At 41.3% G+C, this 17876-nt stretch overlaps 1 protein-coding gene across 2 annotated transcripts in view; it reads right to left on the bottom strand.

Annotated features, from left to right (window-relative positions):
• TPRG1 (tumor protein p63 regulated 1) overlaps positions 1-17566 on the bottom strand; it is a 219632-nt gene extending 202066 nt beyond the window's left edge. The window contains exon 1 of one of the 2 annotated variants that reach the window (XM_086674984.1): positions 17476-17566. Coding sequence is in view for 1 of the 2 variants with exons in the window: in XM_086674981.1 (XP_086531107.1) it covers positions 16665-16676 (12 nt within the window). In the remaining variant the exon portion in view is untranslated. Of the gene's footprint in view, positions 1-16664; positions 16848-17475 lie in introns of those variants that run through there. The other variant, XM_086674981.1, reaches the window with a different exon arrangement.
• Positions 17567-17876: the final 310 nt, after the last annotated feature.

Here is a 17876-nt window from a genome sequence, read left to right as displayed (position 1 = left end):
AATACGGAAGTTGGAGAAATGCAAGTATTTACCGCTTAATTCTGAGAAACATAATAATCTGAACACACAGCACATAGGTGTCTGGTACAAAGTCTGTGCACGACAAGCTGATTTCCTGCTCTCAGAAATCAACAAAACTTGCCCTAGAGTTGGTGCCAGTGGAGGTGTATTCACTAGTTAGCTCACAAAATAGGTCACAGTAAAATTATTGTGATAGATAATTTTCCTCATGTAATAAAGGGTTTTTGGTATTTTAGCTGCTGTAAGGTAAGGGAAAAAATTAACAAATCGAGATATCTGGATATTTTTCATCATGAAAAATATTTGTTAAGAAAGAAATAATACCGATTACACACAAATTCTTCCAGAGTATATAGTAGGAGGGAGAATCGTGTAATTTTATGAGATCAACAGTACTCTGATGCTGAAACCAGAGAGAAAAGAAAAAAAAAAATGAAGGACTAAAATTATATACTAATATCTCTCATGAACATAGATGTAAAAATTTCTATAAAGTACTTTCAAACAGAATCTAAGAGCATATGGAAAGGGTGTTATATCATGGTAGAGTTAAGCACAAGAATTCAAGGCTGGTTTAATATTCAAATATCAGTCAATGTAATTCGTCATATCAACAGAATAAAAACAATACAGTCAATAGCTACAGAGAAATTTTTTGACAAAATTTGACATTCATTCCTGATTAAACAAGCAAACAAACTTATCAGTAAAGTAGGAATAAAATAGAATTTCCACAACATGATAAAGGGCACTCACAAAGAATTAAAATGCTAACATCATGGGACACCTGGGTGGCTCAGTTGGTTAAGTGACTGACTTCAGCTCAGGTCATGATCTCACGGTTCATGAGTTCAAGCCCCACATCAGGCTCTCTGCTGTCAGTGCAGAGCCTGCTTCGAAATCTCTGTCTCTCTGTCTCTGTCTCTCTCTCTCTCTCTGCTCCTCCTTGTACTCTCTCTCTAAAAAAATAAATAGCACCCCCCCAAAAAAAGCTTAAAATGTTAACATTATACTTAATGGTAAGAGACTAAATGCTTTCCCCCCAAGACCACAATCAAGACAAGAATGTCTGTTCTGCCCACTTCTACTCAGTTTTGTACCAAAAGTACAATCCAATGCAACAAGTCAAGGGGGAAAAAGAGGCATACAGAATGGAAAGGAAGAAATGAGTCTCTATTTATAGGTAACATGATTGCCTAAAGAAAGAATCTCAAAAAGGTACTCAAACAAGTTATTAGAACTCATCAAAACCATCAAAACCTTAGAGGAGAAAGCAGGAAAAGACCTCTCTGACCTCAGCCGTAGCAATCTCTTACTCGACACATCCCCAAAGGCAAGGGAATTAAAAGCAAAAGTGAATTACTGGGACCTTATGAAGATAAAAAGCTTCTGCACAGCAAAGGAAACAACCAACAAAACTAAAAGGCAACCAACGGAATGGGAAAAGATATTTGCAAATGACATATCGGACAAAGGGCTAGTATCCAAAATCTATAAAGAGCTCACCAAACTCCACACCCGAAAAGCAAATAACCCAGTGAAGAAATGGGCAGAAAACATGAATAGACACTTCTCTAAAGAAGACATCCGGATGGCCAACAGGCACATGAAAAGATGTTCAGCGTCGCTCCTTATCAGAGAAATACAAATCAAAACCACACTCAGATATCACCTCACGCCAGTCAGAGTGGCCAAAATGAACAAATCAGGAGACTATAGATGCTGGAGAGGATGTGGAGAAACGGGAACCCTCTTGCACTGTTGGTGGGAATGCAAATTGGTGCAGCCGCTCTGGAAAGCAGTGTGGAGGTTCCTGAGAAAATTAAAAATAGACCTACCCTATGACCCAGCAATAGCACTGCTAGGAATTTACCCAAGGGACACAGGAGTACTGATGCATAGGGGCACTTGTACCCCAATGTTCATAGCAGCACTCTCAACAATAGCCAAATTCTGGAAAGAGCCTAAATGTCCATCAACTGATGAATGGATAAAGAAATTGTGGTTTATATACACAATGGAGTACTACGTGGCAATGAGAAAAAATGAAATATGGCCTTTTGTAGCAACGTGGATGGAACTGGAGAGTGTGATGCTAAGTGAAATAAGCCATACAGAGAAAGACAGATACCATATGGTTTCACTCTTATGTGGATCCTGAGAAACTTAAGAGAAACCCATGGGGGAGGGGAACAAAAAAAAAAAAAAAAAAAAAGAGGTTAGAGTGGGAGAGAGCCAAAGCATAAGAGACTGTTGAGAACTGAGAACAAACTAAGGGTTGATGGGGGGTGGGAGGGAGGAGAGGGTGGGTGATGGGTACTGAGGAGGGCACCTTTTGGGATGGGCACTGGGTGTTGTATGGAAACCAATTTGACAATAAATTTCATATATAAATAAAAAAAAAAAAAAAAAAAAAAAAAAAAGAACTCATGTGAGTTTAGCAAGAGCACAGGAAATATAAGGTCAGTAATATTTCTCTTCAGCAACAATGAATAATTAGAAATTAAAATTCAGGGATGCCTAGGTGGCTCAATCAATTAAGCATCAGACTTTTGATTTGGGCTCAGGTCATGATCTAGTGGTTTGTGAGATTGAGCCCCAATCAGTATCTGGGCTTACAGAGCAGAGCCTGCTTGGGATTCTCCCTCTCCCTCTCTCTCTGCCCCTTCCCCTCCCCACTCACACTCTTCTCTCTCTCTCTTTCAAAATAAACATTTTAAAACAGAAAAGAAATTGAGGGACAGCTGGGTGGCTTAGTCAGTTAAGCGTTTGAAATTGGCTCAGGTCATGATCTCATGGTTCCTGGGTTCAAGCCCCACCTCAGGCTGTTTGCTATCAGAGCACAGAGCACACTTCCGTTCCTCTGTCTTCCTCTCTCTCTGCCCCTCCCCTGTTCACGTATGTGTACTCTGTCTCTCAAGAACAAACATTAAAGAAAATTGTTTTTAAAAAAGAAATTGAAATTCAAAAAAGTAGTATATACGATAGCAGGAAATAACATTAAATACTTACGTATAAAATTTTCAAGTTATCTGAAAGTTAAAATGTTATTTTTTTCTCTTAACTGATCCATAGAGTCAATGCAATTTGAGTTGAAATCCCAGTATTTTTTTTTTTAAGCAACTGACAAGCTGATTCTCAAATTTACAAAGAAAGGGGATATGGGACGCCTGGGTGACTCAGTTGGTTAAGCTTCTGACTCTTGATTTTAGCTCAGGTCATGATCTCATGGTTTGTGGGATCGAGCCCTGCATCTGGCTCTGTGCTGACAGCATGGAGCCTGCTTGTGATTTCTTTCTTTCTCTCTCTCTCTCTCTCTCTCTCTCTCTCTCTCTCTCTCCCCTCTCTGTTCCTCCACCACTCACTTTCACATGCTCTCTCTCAAAAAAATAAACATAAAAAAAAAGGTAATAAAACTAGAAAAGCTGAAAATAATTTTGAAAGGAAAAGTCAAGTTGGAGGGGTTATGCTACCTAAGTTCCAGATTTACTATAAACCTGTAATACTCAAAACAGTTTGGTGTTAGAAAAAGGTTGTTAGAGGTATAGATCAGTGCAACAAACTAGAAGCCAAGATCAGACTCACATGTAGTCAATGGAGTTCAATGAAGGTGCAAAGGCAATTCAACAAAGGGAAATCTTTTCAATAAACAGTGGGAACGACTATAGGTCCATTTGCAAACAACAACAACAACAAAGAAACACAAATCAAAAAAAGAACCTAGACCCACACCTTGTACCTTATGTCAAGTATAACTCAAAAATGAATCATAGAACTAAATGTAAAAACAATTAAACTTCTAGAAGAAAATGGGAGGTGGGGTAGATAACCTTTGTAACTTCAAAACACGTGAAGAGTTCTTAAAGCATAAGCCGTAAAAGAAAAGTTGATACATCGGACTTTATCAAGTGTAAGAACTTTTGCTCTTTGAAACACCTGATAAAAGCATAGAAGTCACAGACTAGGTGAAATCATATCACAAATGATTTGATTATGGACTGGTAGCCAGAATATATAAAGAACTCTCAACATTCAACAATTAAATACAAATTTTAAAGTGGCCAAAACATTTGCATGGATAAATTACCAAAAATAAAAAATGGCAAATATGCCATGCAAATTAAAACCACAATGTAATACCATTTACATGATTAGAATAAAATTTTTTAAAAAAGAATCTGACAATACGAAGTAGAGCAAGTAAAACTTCTACATTGCTTATGAGAATGCAAATTGTTAGAGCCACTTGGGAAATCAATTTGGAGGTATCTTATAAGGTTAAACATAAACCATGCAACTCAGCAAACGTACTCCTAGATATTCACCCAACTAAAACGAAAATCTATGTTCACACAGAAACATGTAAATGCTTCTAGCAGCTTTATTTGCAATCACCCCAAACTGGAAACTAGGGTACTTACATACATCAAAATACTACTCAATAATAAAAAGGGCCAACTACTGATATATGCAACAGCATGGATGAATCTCAAATGCGTTGTTCAAAGTGAAAGAGGGCCTCCATAGTGGATGATTTCACTTGTAGGACAATCCTGCAAAGCCAGAACTAGAGGGAAAACAGATCCCTGGTTTCCAGGGGAGAGGAACTGACAACAGAGGAGCCCTAGCAAGTCTGGGGCAGTGAGAGAACCATTCTCTGTTGTTACAAGACGGGATGTTTGCCACAGCTCACAGAACCGTGTACTAAAGGGATGAATTTTACTGTATGCTAATGTTACCTTAATTTTTTAAGGTGAGAAAAATAAACATTTAAAAAAAATTTTAAAAAGAATTTTGTATTTATTTTTGACAGGGAGAGACAGAGCATGAGCGGGGGAGGGGCAGAGAGAAAGGGAGACACAGAATCAGAGCAAGGCTCCAGGCTCTGAGCTGTTAGCACAGAGCCCAACGTGGTGCTTGAACTCACAGACCTCGAGATCATGACCTGAGCTGAAGCCGGACGCTCAACCAACTGAGTGACCCACGCGCCCCGAGAAAAATAATTCTTGATTTTATAGCAAGTGTTCCTCTCACTCCACACACTAAGGTGTACTATAAACCTATAACTCAATGTAATATTTCTATCCTGAGTTTCTACTCTGCTGTATTGACAAACTTATCATCAGTTCTTCCTGAGACTTAACCCCCTTCCCCGTTTCTCCCAAACTCACACCATTGTTAGCATGCTCTCTGCAGCAGCAAGGTGGGAGTGCCAGGGCAATGGATTCATAGTCACAGGGCCACACATGGCTGCATCCATGGTCTCACGCTGCATGGCCCATTATGCCTGGTAACTCCCCATTGTTTTCCTGTCCCTCTTGGGGAAAGGGAACTTTTCTTACAAGGCTGCTGTGTATTAATTTTCACATTCTGTTCCACGCATGAGGCAGCCATTTCCTGTTTAGGATCTATCTAGTTACTGTTCCATCAGGGCTGTTGGGAAGTAGGGGGCAAGATCTTTTTTTAATATGAAATTTATTGCCAAATTGGTTTCCATACAACACCCTGTGCTCATCCCAACAGGTGCCCTCCTCAATGCCCATCACCTGCTTTCCCCTCCCTCCCACCCCCCATCAACCCTCAGTTTATTCTCAGTTTTTAACAGTCTCTTATGGTTTGCCTCCCTCCCTCTCTAACTTTTTTTCTCTCTGGACCACAGAGCCCTCTGAGTCATGAGGTCTGTCTCATCTCTGTCTGCCCCCCTCCCTCTTCTCCCTCATTGTGTACACAGTACCCAGATGAATACTCCGCTCTCTCCCTCTGCTTGCTCCTGGCCAAAATACTTTGTCTATACCCTTAAATACCAACCTTTCACCTTCTCCACAAAACTCTCAAAGTTCCCCCGAGGGCTTAGGCTTTTCCGTGACAAATGTCAGAAAGACAAGCAGGCTATTTCTGAGTTCAGCCCTTTCACTGCCTCCCCTGAGGCAATCAAGTTCAGAGTTAAGTACAGGGGTGCAGGGAGAGGGAGGGGAGATGGAAACACTAGTTGAAAAAAAAAAGATTGATATCTTAAAATATTATTCCACCTCACTTGGATATGAAATTTTAAAGGTGCCACCTTTATTGCAGTTTCCTTTACAGGAAGATGGAAAGACCTGATTTGACATTATTAAAATTATGTTATTATGTTATGAAATTATGTTGTTCTACAGAATGTGGGAACAAAGATTTTTTGAATGCAAGGAATAATGTGTGAGCCAACGAGTGTAAAAGAATGTGCATAAAATCATACTAAGAAAAGTTGTCGGTCTATCAGCCTTCTGGACAGCTGTTCTGAGGCAAAAAAAGAAAAACAGATTCTAAAAAATAAAATTTTTGAAAAGTGTGCTGCCAAACGTTAAGAAAAAAAAAAAATCAGTGAAAAGAGCAATTAATGCACATATTCCGTATTCTCCTCTTTTCATCTTCCCAGTGGCAATCAGGTACTTTTGAAGGAGACATTTAGAAACCTAAGCTCCCTTAAAACATTCTCTTTCTAGCAAGCAGCTAGTCAGAGACCTACCTTTTCTGAGAGCTGCTGTCAACATGAACCTGTCTCCAGCCCCAAAAGAAGTCAGCCTGCCTTGCTACCAGAATGTCTAAACAATCACATGTTGGATTCAACTGTAGAGCACACTTTCAAGAGGTTCCAAATTCGGGGAAGCTACTGTTCTGACATAAAGGAAGCCCTGTATTTCACAAGCCAGCAACCTGCTGGGAGTTAGAAGGACCACCTTTAGTTGGGTAGTCAACCAACTTCGTTTACCCCTCGGTGCACATAGAAGTGAGGTGCTAACTTTCCCATCACACAAAATTTGCAGGCAGAATATAAATGGTTCGGGAGGGCATATCCCAGAGATAATTCGAAGGAAGTGGGGTCTAAAAGTCCTATAAAATCTCCTGCCACCAATAAGACCTTAGGATTCTATAAAATGCTTTTGCCAAAGAAGTGAGAAAAGAGTACTATGTTCTAAGAAACGTCACTTCCCTGATGAATTAAAGCCTGGCTGATTCCATAGAGAAATGAAAAGAAATGATGCCACATGCAGGAATTGCATAACCTGAGGGAGAAGTCAGAGATAGTCTATATAATTAGAGAATTTTTTAAGTGTATTTATTTATTTTGAGAGAGAGGGATAGCACACACACAGTGGGAGAGAGGCAGAGAGAGGAGGAGAGAGAATCCCAAGATGGCTCCCCACTGTCAGTGCAGATTCAGAGGCAGGACTCCACCCCAAGAACTGTGAGATCACAACCTAAGCCGAAATCAAGACTCGGATGCCCAACCAACTGAGCCACACAGGTGCCCCAAATTAAGAGATATTTTAAAAATTATGTGTTCATTCAGTAAAATATTGGTAGTGATATATGTAATATTTCACTCACAGCAAGTTTGTGATGTAGGACTGCACTGAGATTGTAGGATTTTCTGAGTGCAGAACAGACCTTCCTAATTTTTGAAATCAGGAAAGAAGAACAGCATGAATCAGTGGGGGGAAACAGGCTAATGTATGGAACTTCTAAAAAGCAATGATGTTGCAATGTTTTCAAGTCTACATGTTATTGCAAAGGTAATGACTAATAAAGTAAATCAACAGAAAAACAGGGTAATTTAGGATAGACAAACTATGAAGCAAAAGGTATGTTTGAGACAATTTTCAATTATATAAGCCACTGGTTTGACAAAAAAAAATTTTCACTTTGATCAATTCCACTCATAACAAATTGTGTTCAGGTGGAGAAATTGTTTCCCCACTTTTAATCAGTATATATTACACACAGTAGGTCTGAAGTTCTGTGAACCCCAAAGAAGTGGGATGAAGTCAGTGAGAGCTTTCCTTCACATTCTTTTCCACAGGTCACATGAGGAAATCAAGCCATAAAAGTCATGTGATTGCAGGGGGCATAGGGAAAATTTCTGTACCTGTTGCTCAGTTTTGTCATAAACCTAAAACTGTTCTAAAAAATTAAGTCTACAGAAAAAAAAAACATCAGAGGATTTCATTTTACCTAGATGTTTCCAAGAAGAAGATAGTATTTTTTCCCCAAGATTAAAAAAAAATCATATTATGTGCATTTAAATTTTCTACATTTTAATATTTACTTCTGAGCAAGACACAGAGGGACAGAGTGTGAGCTGGGGATGGGCAGAGAGAGGGAGACACAGAATCTGAAGCAGGCTTCAGGCTCTGAGCCGTCAGTGCAGAGCCCGATGCTGGGCTCACACCCATAAACTGCGAGATCACGACCTGAGCTGACGTCAGACGCATAACCAACAGAGCCACCCAGGCGCCCTTTAAACTATTTCTAAAAGAAACACTTCATTTTATTCCTAAAAATTGCTACTGTGAAGAGTACTGGACTACGAGTCAACATGTAGTCCCAGCTCTGATCACAGGTCCACAGGCCACCAGCTAAGTGAGTTTGTGTTCGTTCCTTTTTCTGGCCCTACGTGTCATCAGATGGAAATTGGGACAGTATCACCCTTCCTTACCTAAAATGACAGGAATATGAAAAACCATTAAAAGAACAAGGTTATATACAAATGTAAGGAAGGAAGAAAACAGTAAGAATCTTTCATCCATTCAACAAATATCATGTGAATTCCCAACATAAACCAGGCTCTTGGCCAGGCACAGAGAATTTTACAGTTAAAAAAAAAAAAAAAGGCAGACAGGATTGCAATCTTTCTGGAGTTTACAGTCTAATGGAGAAGACAGGTGCTAAATAATACAAATAAACATATTTAAAATTGTGATGTTTGCCATAAGAAAAAGTTAAAGGCAGGTTGGAAACTAATGATGGGTGACCTGAATTAGATGGGGACTAGGGTAGTGGGTAAAGGAGTCAAAGAAGAGTTTCTCAGAGGCATGAAACACGAGGAGCTGGTGAGTAAAAATATGAGGAAAAGGAATTGCAGGAAGTATTCCAGGCAAAGGGAAAAACACTTGCAAAGGTTCTGAGGGGGAAATACACTTGACATATCCAAAGCACAAGCATAAGGCCAGGCTAACCATTGGTTTTCGTTCATGATACCTTGATGGTAATCTCACACTGCTTTCGAGACAAGACTAGAACAGTTGTGAAAATTGGCATCCTGATTTTTCCTCAGGCTAAACTTTGTACCCTCAACAAATGTTTCCAACTTAGAAGGTCTCTATATCCAACGAATTCCCAGTCACTGTATGTTTACTATTTATTATACCTAAAGGATATTTTAGACATCCTCTTTTCTATAGGCTTCCAAGAGAGTCAGCTGGTTAAAATTAAGTGTTTTAAAAAGAAAACTGATAGATCAGAATCTATCCTGAGAAAAGCTAAGTGGACTCAAAATCTTAACATGTAAGCAACAGTTAAAGGTTTTAAGGCTGATGGTGCTGGAAAAGAGAAAACAAAGGTGACACAAACCAGATCCCACATACTGACACAAGCTAGCTTATGGAGGAGAGGATACAGCATAGTCTCTAATGGATACCAGAGGATTTCATGGTTTAAGTTCCAAGAAGGGCAAAATGTTCCTTCAGTAGGTAAAAAAGAACCACTAAGAGTAGGAGATGTCTAATTTGGCAGATGGAAAAAATAGGTATTCTTCTAGAAGTCACAAAGAAATCATAAATGTAAGTATAGATTAGATCACCCCTTGGGGACACTTAGAGAAAATTCAGAGAGAAAATCTTAAGAACTATTGTAATGGACAACCTCTAAAGTGTCTTCTAGCACTAAGAGATGCCATTGAAAAAGGCCTCCTTAACAGAAAGATTTAAGAAACTATTCTCAGTAAAAGAGAAGTTTCATCTCCCAAAACTTTAATCATCTAGGACATAGGAAGTATAATAAAGAGTGGGATGGTTTTCATAACACCACCACGGGAGAGTTTTTGAGAACTTTCAGCTATCAATGGTTTCTATAAAGCATTTTATGAGTGGAGAGAAATTTTCATTCATTCAAAATCTTTGTTCTCATTGCCTAACGTGGGTTTAGAATTTTGGTACAGTTTGGTAAGGGAAATTGAGGTACAAGGTGAGAGCCCCAGGATACCTGGCTTGAGCATAAATGTTATGTACCAGAACTCAGAAAAGCTGTTTAAGGACTTCTGGGGGTGGATGGGCATGGGTCAGGAAAGTTATAGAGCCAGAGCAGACACTGAAGGATAAAGAGCTATAAGGTAACAAGACAGAGAAAAGCACATTTTTAATGTTTATATTTAGAGAGAGGGGAGAAGAGAGAGAATCCCAAGCAGTTTCTGTGCTGTCAGCACCGAGCCACCCAGGCAGGCCCTGGTTCAATCCCATGAACTTTAAAAAATCATAACCTGAGCCAAAATCAGGAGTTGGATGCTTAATCAACTGAGCCACCCAGGTGCCCAGAAAGAAAGTATTTTAATATAAAGAGCAAATGTGACCCAAGAGAGACAGCACATCCAAGAAAGCACGAGGATCGACAGTTTGGGTGTAAGTTGTGTGAGCGAGTTTTGGGAACATATGCAAAAGCTTTGCTCGTGAAAGAATAAACCTTGATCCAGTAGGTCAAGGGTCCTTAATCTGGAGTTTCTGTTAGTCTTCTGAACATATGAATACAGTCTCTTATAGGTGCAAATAAGAGCTTGTTTTATGATGCCCTAGAGCTCCCTTAGGGAACGTGGCAACTGAGCCTTAGCCAAGGGAGAGCCCTGGGCTTTATTTATGTTGACTTAAGTAGGATTTCGAGACAAGATGGGACATAGATTCTGATAGAGATTTTATCAGACCATCATGCCGATGAAATCTTAAAAGGTGACTATGTTACATTCTTCCTATATCCCCCTCCCAATCCCAACCCAATGACAGATTGGAAATCTAGATAGCACTTACTGAGTGTCTATTATCTGCCAAGCAGTGCATAAGTACTTTATTCTCAACACAGGCCTGTAAAATAAGTGTTATCCTCATCTTACAGAAGAAAAAAAGAGACTCAACGAGGTGAAATCCTGTATTCACTTCATTCATTTATTGAGCTGAGATATATTGGTTAAGGGCCTCTTACTTGCTGCTATGGGGGAACATCTACCAAGTGCTACTAAAGGGGAAACTACCAGGTGCTAATATAGGAGGCACCTATTGCTTTATGTGTCCAACACCCCTTCTTTTTAGAACATTACAACTTTTCTTTTTGGATCTTCCCCTTTCTCCAGTCTACAAATATGGGTCCCAAAAACTTCCATTTTTTTGTCACCTAATCCCTACTTCCGGACCACAAGTGATGGTCATTGGACTTAATATTTTAGGATTTGGGGCTAAGAGAAAATTGGGATGAAGTCTGGTCAATGGTTGAAAACTAAGATGAAGTCTTCGGGAGCTGTGAAGGACCATGATTCTTGTCAGCTGGAGGAAGTCCATAGTAAAAGGGAAAATGAAGCTGGCACAGTGAAAAACAGCAGAGACAGGAGACAGACTGGATGCAGTCCTATATCTGCTCCATTGCTTTGCCTTCCTAAGACTGGGTGTTTGCCTCTCCCTTGGATTCCATGAGTATATCCCAGTGTCCTTCAAAAATTCTTTCTTTTTACTATTCCCAAAAAGCAATCTCTTCTACCTAGCTCTTACTTTGGGCCACTTGATGGCTCCCAATTTCAAATAAAGTGCTGAATTCTTGGGGAAAAAAATCTTTCTGCTTAAGCTTGCCCTTTAAAAAAGAAAGAAAGAAAAGAAAAAACTAATAGCTTGTTACCATACTAAGCATGGAAGACACAGATGAAAAACATACAGTCCCTGACTTAACAACACGCTTACGAGGTGTTTCATAAGGACATGTGTATGGGCATAGATCATTACAACGTACTCATTGAGGCTGGGTAGGGACATGACCCCTTATGATGTGTACCTGACTCATCCAAGTACCCTTTCCTTTGCCATGCATTCTCTGCAAGATCTTGATCTCCTTCCTCCCTCCAGGCATTGGCATCTCTAAGAATCTGGCTGTAGTGATGCACACTAATTGATGGAAGATCAGAGGTCTGCAAACATTTTTTGCAAGAGGTCAGAAAATAAATATTTTGGCCTTGTAGGTCACATAGACTCTGTCACAACTGTTCAGTTCTCTTATAGTACAATAGCAGCCACAGAGAATGCTTACATGAATGATCATGCCTGTGTTCCAAGAAAATTTTTTTTTTTAATTTTATAAAATCAGGTAAGAGGCCGAATTTCATCCACAGGCCATAGGTGGCCAACCCTAGCTGCAGGGTATCTGGGAACAAAGTGAAGTTTAAGAAAACATGATGTATGGGGCGTCTGGGTGGCTCAGTTGATTGGGCATCCCACTTCAGCTCAGGTCATGATCTCTCAGTTCATGAGTTCGAGCCCCATATCGGGCTCTGGGCTGACAGCTAAGAGCATGGAGTCTGCTTCGGATTCTGTGTCTCCCTCTCTCTCCACCCCTTGCCCACTCACACTCTGTCTCTCTTTCTCAAAAATAAAACATTAAAAAAAATTAAATTAAAAAAAACACGATGTAGTATATTAGGCAACTTAATAAGATATTTATTTAAAAATATAAAAATAGGGGCGCCTGGGTGGCGCAGTCGGTTAAGCGTCCGACTTCAGCCAGGTCACGATCTCGCGGTCTGTGAGTTCGAGCCCCGCGTCAGGCTCTGGGCTGATGGCTCAGAGCCTGGAGCCTGTTTCCGGTTCTGAGTCTCCCTCTCTCTCTGCCCCTCCCCCGTTCATGCTCTGTCTCTCTGTGTCCCAAAAATAAATAAACGTTGAAAAAAAAAAAAAAAACTTAAAAATATAAAAATAAAAAATTTAAAAAAACATGATGTGGAATGTTAATTGACTGACAAAAGTATGCACCAAGTACAGCAGAAACTCTGAGAAAGCACACAATGTACTCCAGGAGCATTAGGATAAAACACTTCTGTAAGAGAAGACACTGGAACTGAGTCTTTAAACACAAAGTAATGTTAAAGCAAGAGGAGATGGGTAGGAAAAGCAGCATTTATAAATACAATGAGCTTAAGAGACCCCGCAATTTGAATGATTGCCAATAGTTCCCTGTTACTGGGGCAAGAAGTAAAAAGTTAGAGTGTCAAAAATAAGACAAAGCAGGAAAGCAAGGAGAGTATTAAACACACAAAAACAATGCATTAGGAAGCCATCAAAGAATTTTAGGCAAAGCAGAGTAGACATTATCTGATTTTTTTTTTTCTCTTTAATACTATTTCAGGGCCATAAAAAGTATGGTCAAGGATCTCAGGTAGGAAAACACTGCAATGTTTGGAATCAGAGTGGCTTAAGGGCCTGGATTTGGGCAAAGAAGTCAATTTAAGCATTAGAATCAATAGAATCCAACTTGGAGATAGGTTATATGCACGGCGAAGAGAAGAAGGAAAAGATTACCCTTAGGACAATTGGGCAGATAAAAGGAGGCAGTCACAAACATTGCAATATTTGGGTCAGGGTTGAGTTCAGTGTCAGATACCTGTGGGACATTCAAGTGGAGATGCAGGAGACTGATCAGATGGCCATGAAGGTAGATCAGCTTTTTACATACATCTGTGAGGCAGGTGCTATTATTATTCTCATTTCACAGATAAACAGATAAAGTTCAGAGGAAATGTTTTTTAACAACAATTCCAGCTGGATTTCTTATTTCTTGACTTGAATTACAGAATTAGGAGTTAACTGAACATAGAAGCAGGTAACGATCTCACTCACACAGAGTCTGTAGGATGAGAAAGGAGAGAGATTGAAGCTGACACCCCAGACACAAAGTCTATAGGAATCACAGACAGCAGTGTCCATGGTGGTTATGTCCCTGCCCTGGAGCCAGAATGCCTGGTTCAAATCCCAACTCAGTTGCTCACTAGCTGTAGCAGGATTCAAATAAGTCAGTTAGACACCTCTATTCATGCCCCCTCCTCTGCAAAGTGTGAATTATAACAGCACTGACCTTCTAGGCTGGTATCAATCAAGTGAAAGGATAGATGTAAACATCTGGCCATGCAGCATGGCAAACAGTGGATTCTCAAAATATTTGCTATTTGTATTAGCATTCCCTTGAAAAGGAAACAGAAAATAAATAGTAAAATCGGAAAAGTGGGAGAAAGTGCTGTCCGAGAGGCCAGCGAAAGAGAAACTTCAAGAGACAGGAAATACACAAAGCACCAAATATTGTAGAGCGGTCAAGAAAAATGGGCCTCAAATAGATCTGTCGGTTTACCCACTTTAAGGTCATATGCAGAGTAGTGGAGGCAGCAGCCAGGCTGTGGCTGGTTGAGGAAAGAGTGGGTGATGGAGAAGCAGAGTCAGTAATAGCTAAGTATACACTAAATGATTTGTAGGTGTAGGAAGCAGAGAATGCTGGCTAACGGAGATGTCAGTAGAATGTAGTTTCTAATAAGTGTGGGTTGTTTAGGTAGGAAAAAATGGGTAATTTTCTATGCTGAAGGGGAAAAGCAAGTAATGAAGAGAAGTTAAAGATACAAGGAACAGGACAGAACTGCTAGATCAAAGATCTGGAGGAGGAAGGGGTAGGTGATGAGCTCCAAAACTCATGGGGAAATTGACCAGAAAGGGGAAGCAGCACCTATTCCACAGAGGCAGGTTAGCCAAGATAAGGAAAGGTCCCAGCTGTGATTCTCATCTGATGACCTCAACAACATTTTAATGTAGCAAATATGGCCTTGCTGAAAGTGCTGGAGAAACAGGGTAGAGCAAAGGAGTCTCTAGAAAAGTCTGAAATGTCTGTTGTAAAAAATATGAAAAGGACCAAACTCTGGATACAGAAAAGACTATGCAGGTGTCACTGAGGGCCAGATAGAGGTTGGAACCATGAATCTATAGTGGTAATCAATTCATGCAGTGGCATGATTTCCCCCAGCTGGCTCACTGGTCTAAGTGCACGAGCAAAGGAAACAGAGAGAGGAGCTGATTCAGGATGTGCAGTATCCAAAGAGAGGGACTTAAGATACCAAGAAGAGAATGGCCATCTAGGCTGGACAGGATGAGGAGATGAACAGGAAAACAGAGAAGGACTGTTGGGGGGGGAAGCAGGCATGGACAGCACAAGGAAGCCCAAAGACAACAGAGAAGAGATGAAGGGGTTAAGAGATGGCACCACTAGAGGTCTGTGGTCAGAGGGATGAAATTTTGAAGTTTCTGAAAAAGTAAAGGAATCTCTGACAGCCTTCTGGATATTGATCACTCAGAATGACAGAACAATGGCCAGACTTAGGAAAGGAAAGAGAACAACAAGTTGTGTGCCTCAGTCTTCAATGAATGTGGAGAGAGATTAAGAGATCCATGGTTGACCATGGGGGCTGGTCGTGGAGCATGAAGGATTTGAATGGTATAGCCAAATGCCATGTTTTTTTTGTTTTGTTCTTTTTGGAGTTTTTTTGTTTGTTTGTTTTGTTTTGTTTTGTTTTTTTTAAAGAGAAATAGGGAATTGGAGGAAAAAGGATGAAGGAAGGATTTGGAAGCAGCAACGTGGGTATAGGAAAAGGTCACATTTCTCTACTTCAGGATAAGATTTAAGAAAAATGTCTTGGCAGTCCAGATAAGAGAATTTCCAGGTAAATTTTACCCACTGGGGAGACCAGATTCCATTTCCGGCAGAGGGTAGGGAAAAACCCTATAAAAAGACTAATAACATGAGAGAGTTTGCTGGCATGGACAGGCAAGCTTCAAAGAGGCAATGCAAAGGGCTGGAAGGGATAGTGTGCAGAAGGGAAAGGAATCAAAGCAGCTCAGGGGTGCAGGGATGTGCCTAGAGGAGCAGTAATGACCCAAGGGCACAGTCGCCAAGGAAAGCTATGATGTGAACCCTGGCAGAGTTCACTGCTTTCAAATTTCCAAAAGAAACTTTGGAATAAACTTGTTTTGATGCTAGAAAACCATGGCATTTGCTCAGGGTTCCAAACAGTATGTTGGTAAAAATACGATGCCTCCAAAATCATCTTTTTTTTTTTTTTTTTTGCATGTGCCAGGGCAGGATTTTCTTTTACCAAAAATGTAGCCCTTGGTGGAAACACCAGTGACTCCAGTAACAAGGGAGGGGGGGTCCAGATCTCTCCTGGTAGCACCAACCGCTGCCTAAGCTGGTCAAGCAAGCTGTCCTAGCTCATGCAGTCAGCCCGGGATAAAGCTTATATTGAACCCCTTACCCGGTGGACTCAACCTGTACCAGTTTGTCCCTACATAAAGCAGTCCATCAGTAACTATTCAGCTATTTCTCAAGGTCATTATAGAGCACAAATGAATTAAGATTTGCAAAAGCAATGAACTCTGCAAGCGGAGATCCACGGTACAAAGATCAGGCACTACCGTTACCAAGTAATTTATTACGTGACAATTTGAGACACATACCAGAAACGAAATATGAAGTGCAACAGAGTGGGGGAGAGAGGTAGAGCCAAGACCCATGGGGAGTGACTTGGCAGGGGTTCTTGGAGGAGGTGAGATAGGAGCTGGAGATTGGATGTGCTACATTTTCCCCAAAGATTCCTCGCCTCTAGCTGCTCACGCGTACCCTTCCTCTCCCCGTTTCAATGAAACCTAGAAATTTGGTGGTCAGCAGAGAATGAGGGAAGGCGACAAGGCCTCACCCTGCTCACTGAAGCCAAAGCCGAAGGTGGGGGGCGAAGGGGGGTGGGGGTGGGAAATGGAGCACAGCTCACCTACCTCACAGGCCATCGCCTTCCTCTGGCAGACACACTCCTTACTGCTCCAGCTCAGCTCCTGGGGCCTGACCTCTTTTTCAAGCCTGTGGTCAGCCTGCTTATCGGGCCTGAACTCCTTCAGCTGGATCTTGTTTTTGATTTGGCTCCTTTCTTCTCAGCTGTTTCCATTTTAGGCCTCTGTTCCTGACTTTTTTTTTTTTTAATTTTTTTCAACTTTTATTTATTTTTGAGAGACAGAGAGAGACAGAGCGTGAGCGGAGGAAGGGCAGAGAGAGAGGGAGACACAGAATCTGAAGCAGGCTCCAGGCTCTGAGCTGTCAGCACAGATCCCCATGCGGGGCTCAAACTCATGAACTGTGAGATCATGACCTGAGTTGCAGTCGGATGCTTAAACGACTGAGCCACCCAGATACCCCGGTTCCTGACTTTTGAAAGCAAAAGTAGCCAAGCCCTTTCCCTCTGGCCAGGCCAAGGCAAAAGGACGGTACTTGGGCACCACAAACCTAACGAGACCAAAGATTGGTGTCCATCTTTGGCCTTCTGGTAGAGGCCTTATTTGGAACAGCTGAGCCTCCTCTAGGAGTGTGGGGCTCTGGAGAACAGGGCTTGATAATTCAGCATGTGAGCATACGGTGAAGAGATTTTAGCAGTAAGGAAAAGGCAGAAGCCTTATTTTCCCAGACAGTGGCTAAAAGCCCACTTCCTTTCCATTTTGAGCCGTTGAGCTACTGAGGAACATTAAGTCAAACCCCGTTTACTATCTCGCTTTATCGGGCTGTGAGGCCCAGAGTGTGGAAAGCTAGAAAACTCACCCATCCTGCCGAATAAACAACAAAAACGCGCAGAAACCTTTCCCTCCATTTCTGCGCCACAGATTTGGGGGTGTGCCTCCACCTCCAGGAGCAAGTGGCTTCCTGGAAGGCTACAGGGGGTGAAAAAAGCAAGACTGAGTCTCCCTATTGCCCACTCTCACGCCACTGCCTTGCCTGCCCCCCCTCTTCCCACCCACAACCCCTCCTACTCCCCAAGGGGTGCCATTTTGGAGCCAAAATCCACTTTGTCAGCACAAGAGCAGCCCTGCCTTCGCTTGCTCCACACACCATGTGACCCTGGAGAACCTCCAGGGCATATTTCATCTGGCATCAGCAACTAGAGGTCACCGTGACCCAAAGCTTCCTGCGTTCCCAGGCCTGGCAGCCTTGCCAAAGCCAGC

Source organism: Puma concolor, chromosome C2, assembly GCF_028749965.1.
Source record: "Puma concolor isolate L17-30 chromosome C2, mPumCon1.1.hap2, whole genome shotgun sequence".
Taxonomy (NCBI): domain Eukaryota; kingdom Metazoa; phylum Chordata; class Mammalia; order Carnivora; family Felidae; genus Puma; species Puma concolor.
This window is presented reverse-complemented; position numbering and strand designations above follow the sequence as displayed.